At 41.0% G+C, this 7,044-nt stretch overlaps 1 protein-coding gene across 2 annotated transcripts; it reads left to right on the forward strand.

Annotated features, from left to right (window-relative positions):
• The first annotated feature begins 2,268 nt into the window (after positions 1–2,268).
• Positions 2,269–6,536, forward strand: pafah1b2 (platelet-activating factor acetylhydrolase 1b, catalytic subunit 2). 2 transcript variants are annotated; one of them, XM_083530871.1, is made up of 6 exons: positions 2,269–2,534; positions 3,361–3,441; positions 3,617–3,706; positions 4,597–4,713; positions 5,231–5,353; positions 5,986–6,536. In XM_083530871.1, the coding sequence occupies exons 2-6, from the start codon at positions 3,364–3,366 to the stop codon at positions 6,394–6,396; spliced, it is 819 nt and encodes a 272-aa protein (XP_083386997.1). In that variant the 5' UTR covers positions 2,269–2,534; positions 3,361–3,363; the 3' UTR covers positions 6,397–6,536. The 2 variants fall into 2 exon arrangements, with proteins under 2 accessions (XP_083386997.1, XP_083386998.1); XM_083530872.1 differs by having other exon boundaries at positions 2,289–2,530.
• The last annotated feature ends 508 nt before the right edge of the window (positions 6,537–7,044 follow it).

Consider the following 7,044-nt stretch of genomic DNA (forward strand, 5'->3'; position numbering starts at 1 on the left):
GCGGAGTCAGCGCGCGTAGAAGGTGGACAGGGGCGTCGAGCGCGCGCTCACTTCATCCCAGAGTTCTCACTCATCATCTCAGAGTTCTCACTCATCATCTCAGAGTTCTCACTCATCATCTCAGAGTTCTCACTCATCATCTCAGAGTTCTCACTCATCATCTTAAAACCTACACTTTTATTTTAGAATTCTATATTTGTAACTTTAAACCTAGCCTTATTATCTCAGAATGTTCATTATCATCTCAAACCTACACTTATCATCTCACTTATCATATCAAATCTCAGATTAATTATCTCAGAATATTCACGTATTATTTCATAACTACACTTTATCTCGGAATTCCCACATGATACCTCAAAACTCAGACTGAACCCGAGCAGGTGCCAAAATATGACACAGGTGTCTCTCTTCTGCCATCTTGTGGTCACGTCTCGTCATTACAACAATACTTCCAAGTTGCCAGATTTTAGTCGCGATTTTCATCCAGATCCTGGTATAAATATAATATTCATGATAACAATTCTTATATAAATAAATAGAATGAGTGGATGGAAAACACAATAGAATAGAAAATAATCGTGTTATTCGTTCAGTCCTGAACATATCCAGATCAGAGCAGATAAAACTGATTCCAACCTGAAATTCATATCTAGATTTTATTTTAAAAAAAATAATAATAAAATAAAAATTATTTTCTAGTAGCCCAGAAGAGGCGGGGCGTAGACGCAGGAAAACCGGAAGTGCATATATGGGCACAAATTCCCTTCGTTCCCTTTATAGGAGCACTAGTTAGGGTATGGATTAAAAGTCCATGCAGACTGTGTAGTGCGTTTCATGTCCACTTGGGACACATTTAAGATCCACTTCTGTGAATTGAGTCAGGGATGCCAGATTGTGGTTTGGGTTTGACGTTTTGAGGGGGATTTATTACAAATATTTTTTGGTCAAATCATAGAAAACGTCAGCAGATTTTTCCTTCTATAATAATAAGACACCACACCCCTCTCTTGGGTATGAAGCAAACACTTGTCTCGCATCAGTGTAAACTAACACTCAAACCCAACAATCAATGCGTCCTCTGCTGGCCTTAGCTCAGAAACAGAAACTTACGTTTTAGTATATTTCTTTCAGGAATATGAAATTATTCCCAACAGTCCAGTTAAAGCGCCTGTAGCATAAAATACATGAGAAAGAAACAGTTGCTTTAACCAATCAGATTGCGAGTTGGCAACACCAGGGCCATCTAGCAGGTGTCCAATAATGTCACCATTTTCACATCCTTTGATTGGATGGACAGAGCTGATAAACCAAATCTGTAGCAAACTGCATCAGCTCATATATAGTCAGTGGATTTATAGCTTTTTGTTTTATTCCAAAACGACTGACAAAGGTGAAGAAATTGATTTTGTTGCAGATACACTTACAAGGCCATTTACAAGAGGGACTTTTTATTTATTTATTTATTTTTTAAAGCTGGAGATCATGAGAAAAGCTGAGAAAATGTGAAAAAATGTTTCATGAACTCTTTATATGTTTGCTTTTTCTTTCCTGTGGAATACAAACAAAAAACACACAATTTGCCTTCATTTCAAATCCACAGGAAAACCGTAATGCACAGAAAAAAATACACAAAACTGCAGGAAAACCCCGGGGTGATGTGATGATCAATATCGATATCGATGCTTCTGCTGGAGATGATGCATGTGGAGGTGCAGTTGTGGCTACAGTGAAAGGAGACGTGTTGAATTGTGTTTATTGGGTTTCTTGCTTTAATGATGAGGTTTATTTTGACTGTATGAGATTCCAGTCTCTGTTTTCCTGCGTTTCTCTGTAATATTGATGGTGTTGTAAAAGCAGTGATGTTATAATGATAGTAGAAAGAGGTGGATTGATTCAGACAGGACACCACTGAAGGTCACGTTGTTCTCAGCAGGAATTGGAATTTGAGGGCTGAGAAGGTCCAAGTTTAAGGTATAAAAAAAATACATAAATATACTGTATAAATACACCATTCACAGCCATTTATATCCATTAAAAGCTTGGAAAAGGGAATATTGTGCATAAAAAAATCAAAAACTCCTCGTTTTTGTAAATGAGTTGCTACTGTAGAGAAAGACTCCTGTCTGAGTGTCAATCTTTTTTTTTCTTTTTATTATAGTCATTAGTGGACATTACTGAAAAGACACAATTAAAACAATTTCCATGTGGAAAACATGAGTGGGTACAAAAATAAAAAAAAAAAACACGCACACACCTGGCAACCCAGGAAAAAAGGGGTGGATGTAACCGGTGTCGGTGAGGAAATCCTATCCGTCCGTGATTTTCCAAACATATCCGCAGGACGCTTTTTGTTTTTAATACTCGTGGTGCATAGACTTCACATTGGAAAACAAACAAACAAACAAACAAACAAAGGTGCGCATGCGCTGAGGGACAGAGCGGTAGCATCAGCACCAAAGTGCAGCATCTTCTTCCCAATCCCAGTTCATCATTCTGCTTCCTGCTTTGGAGAAATTTCATCCTGTCTGTAGGTGAGACAGTGTGTGTGTGTGTGTGTGTGCGTGTGCGCGCGTGCATGCATGTCTGTCTGGCCTTTTGTGCGCGTGCATGCCGTTGTTAACGTGAATCGTAACGCGAAAATACACGCGCGCGCACAAAATGTCTTTGCTTTTGTTGCCATCGTGGGGATGGAGTGGGAGTCGGGAGGCCTGTAAGGCGGGATGCATGTCTGATTTCAGGCCTGATCTCATCCCATATGTCATAATAATAATTATAATAATAATAATATTATTATTAGACTCATTAGAGATTAGATGCAATGCATGATTAGAAATTAGAATCAGATCCTGGATCTGTGCTTCTGACTTGCTTTCATGCACCACTGTCTCCAAAAGGTGTCTTTATTGCATGCCATATTGTGTATAGGTTTATTATGGCGGTTACCGAATCCTGGAAACCGTATTTCTGTTGCAAAGTTCTCAGTGTGTGTGGTGATCACGGTGCTTTTCACATTCTTGGATGACGTTCTGGTCTGGTTTCACTGCTTGAACCTCTCCTGTCTTGTATCAATGAGAAATCCAGCACCAAGGTCCAAAAGGTCTCAATGCATTTCTCACAGAGTTACACAGATTCTACTCGGCTCATTGGCGATAAACGAGAAGATGAAAGCTGATCAGTCTGAGATGAAAAAGACTCTCAGGTCTACAGGTCGAGTCGAAACCTAGGAGCAGCCTCACCAATGGCATTGTGGGGAAACTGAAACCAGACCAAAAAAAACAAAGGGAACTTCACCTTTTCCTTTCAGTTTCATCCCAAGTTAAAGCTGTCGTGATGTTACGGAGATTTGTCTGTGTTTAGAGAATGAGTGACGAGGAGAACCCGGCAGCTGAACCCGTACAGGTCCTGGATGTGCAGGGTGACGGACGCTGGATGTCACAGGTGTGTGTGTGTGTGTGTGTGTGTGTGTGTTTTAGAAATAATGCAACATATATAAGTATATATTTATAAATATACTTAAATAGTTTGCATATTTGACATATTGTGTGTGTGTGTGTGTGCGTGTGTGTGTGTCTGTGTGTGTGTGTGTGTGTGTGTGTGTGTGTGTGTGTTGCAGCACAACCGCTTCTTGCAGGAGTGTAAGGACGCCGAACCTGACGTTCTGTTTGTAGGCGACTCCATGGTTCAGCTGATGCAGCAATATGAGGTGTGTGTTAACACCATGATACACACAGGAAGGTGGTAAATCTGTGGTTAAGACATTGGACTTTAGATCAAAAGGTCACAAGTTCAGATCCCAGCACTATCAAAGTGCCACTGCTGGGCCCTTGAGCAAGGCCCCTAACTCGCTCTGGATAATTGCGTCTGCCAAATGCTGTAAATGTAAATAAGTTAAGCCCCAATATGAAGCACAAATCCATGAACTTGCAGCACATCCATTTAGATTTTTAGATTTTTTATTTAGGAAACAGAGAGAAGCGTCTTTTTGTCCCGGGTTCAACAGAACAGTGGACAATGGCGTATTGTTTTGTGTGTGTAAATAAGCTCCTGTACTGTGGGATTGAAAACAGAACGTTGTTCCTGATTTCTAACGTCCAGCAGCAACAGCTTCAAATCCAATCCAATTCATTCTTATTTGAAGAGCACGGTAGAGGTGGTATCAAAAAGTATCGTGACTAATGGTGTTCCTGGTGCTGATTTCATCACGGACAGCGAGTTAGAACAAAAAACAATCGTGAAATTCTGCGTGAAACTGGTTTGACATGCGTTTGACATGTGGCGATGCTGCAGCGAGTCGTTCGAGGTGTTTCGAGCAGCCGAGCGTTTCAAAAGCAGAAGAACATCAGAGAGATCAGACCTTCAGTAAACTCAACCCCCATAAACATCGAAACCGTTCGTCAACGTTTGCATGATGATCGACGGAGAACAATCCACACGATCTCACTCCTGACTTATAAAAGTCGGTGCTTCCTGTGACTGCTGCCATCTGTTGGTGTGTTACAAAACTACTTCCGAAACCTTTTGATACCACCTTCTATTTCCCATATTTATGTCACTTGAACTTGATGATACGATGTGATTGGTCGTTGTGTCCAGGTGTGGCGGGAGCTCTTCTCTCCGCTCCATGCGCTCAACTTCGGGATCGGCGGAGACACGACGTGCAACGTCCTGTGGAGGCTGCAGAACGGAGAACTGGAGAACATCAGGCCACGGGTGAGAGACGGAGAGAAAATGATTCGTTAAATAGCAGTTGAATAATTAATTTTTTTTAACAGTAAAAAAACTCCCAAAACTTTCACAAACACTTGATTGCAGCTATTTCCACCACGGGCACAACCAGTTATTAGGTTTAGGGGAAAATGACTTTTTACTCAGTTTCAGGCAGCTTTATTTACCTTAATAAATTAAATAATCATTTAAAAACTGCATTTTGTATGTACTCTGGTTATATTTGTGTGATATTCAAATTTGCTTGATGAGCCAAAACATCGTCTGAAAAAAGGAACAAAAAAAATGTATCACCATATAAGTTACACCACACACCAAAGTCCTCTATGTTGCTCAATGAGGTCATTAGGACATGTTTACAATACCTGTCTGACTCTGGTTAAACTGACCCAGTATCCAGCATTCACACCGACTCTGGGATAAATCGCCTTTACCCAATATGTGTGTGGATTCAAGAGAACAGTATAGTAATGTGTTTTGTGTTATTTTTGTGTCCCACCAGGTGGTGGTGCTGTGGGTCGGAACCAATAATCACGAACACACGGCGGAGCAGGTTGCAGGGGGAATCGTGACCATCGTGCAGCTGCTCATCTCGCGCCTCCCTAAAGCCAAGATCGTCGTCCTGGTGAGGAGAGAGAGATCTAAATCGAAACCCTAAGAGGTCAAACAATAGTGGGTTTTACCGATAGCTAGGTTGGATCGTACTTGCCAATAACAAATTAACAACCGATTACAAAAAAAAAAAAACTACTGAATCAAGAAAATCTGCTGATTGAAAAAATATATATATTCATTAATAATTATAATTACATATAATATAGCGCTCTCCTTGAAGCATGCGGTCTCACGTTTAAAAACAAGCAGCGCGTGGTGTCAGTGATTCGCCTCTAGAGGTCTCTCCCGTAATGACAGCGGACCTTCTCATACGCTCCAGAAACGAACGCAACCCAGAAAAACTATCAGTATGGATTTTTGTCTATAGCCGATTGTTCTAGTAGTCAACTATCAGCGGCAATTAGCATGGACTTGTCTTGTCAAGTACAATTCACCTGCTCTTCTTGGAAAGAACAACACAATCTGGAGCAAACAATGTCATTTGGAGTCCCCAGATTGTGTGCTAGTCCGCAGTGTATTGGTTAGACTTCTTATCAAATAGAACCTTGTGTTTCATAACATTTGATGGAACGATAAATGGAGAAAAAGGATGCCATGCCATGAGGTACAAATCGTCTAAACCTGATCTGTTTTGTCCCTTAGGGTCTGTTACCCAGAGGCGAGTTCCCGAACCATCTGCGAGAGAAGAACGTGGCCGTAAACACTTACCTGCGCTGTGCCCTCCCCTGCCTCGGACCCGTGCAGTTTCTGGATGTGGGCGCCGGCTTTGTGCACTCCGACGGCACCATTTCCTGCCGGGACATGTTCGACTTCCTGCACCTGACGGCCGGCGGGTACGGTGCCATCGGCGCTCCCCTGCACGAGCTGCTGCTCCAGCTGTTGGAAGAGACGCCGCAGGAGAGACGCCTCTCTCGTGTGACAGGAGGCGACCGGACCACGGCGACGTTCGGAGAGGCAGAGTTCAGGCATCCACCTTGCTCTCTGGCTGGAACACATACACCATTACATAATATATGGAGAGTGTGTGAGTGTGTGAGAGAGAAAGAGTCATAAATGTTGGCGGCAAAATGTGAAAAAAGTGAGACATTTCTTTGCTAATCCTCAGAAATGTGTTTTAAATGCTTTTTTTGTGTGTGTAATGTGCTTTAATTTATTTAAGTCATTCTGGAGTCTGTGGCAAAGTCCTCATATATATATATATATATATATATATATATATATATATATATATATATATATATATATATATATATATATATATATATATATATATATATATATATATATATATATACACTACACTGAGCATTGTGTGTGTGTGTGTGTGTGTGTGTGTGTGTGTGTGTGTGTGTGTGTGTGTGCTGCCATGCATTTAGTTTAGCACTGATACTGCCAGCTCTTACATACACGCTTCTGGGAGGATCTATTCAGTATACAATGAAGACGAATACTATATTTTAAATCACACACACATACACACACACACACACACACACACACATGTATTCCATATCTACAAGAAAATCTAATGAACCCAATAACTAATGTATCCCCAGATCATCCCAACACTTTTCTATTAATAAAATGTCTAAATCGTTCTGTACAGATTAACATGAAAGCTATGTTAGCGTCCACTTCGTTTTCAACTTTACGATTACTAACCGATAATTGAGAGCTGTTCAAAATGGCCACCCTAATAAT

Source organism: Silurus aristotelis (genome assembly GCF_946808225.1).
Source record: "Silurus aristotelis genome assembly, chromosome: 26".
Classification (NCBI taxonomy): domain Eukaryota; kingdom Metazoa; phylum Chordata; class Actinopteri; order Siluriformes; family Siluridae; genus Silurus; species Silurus aristotelis.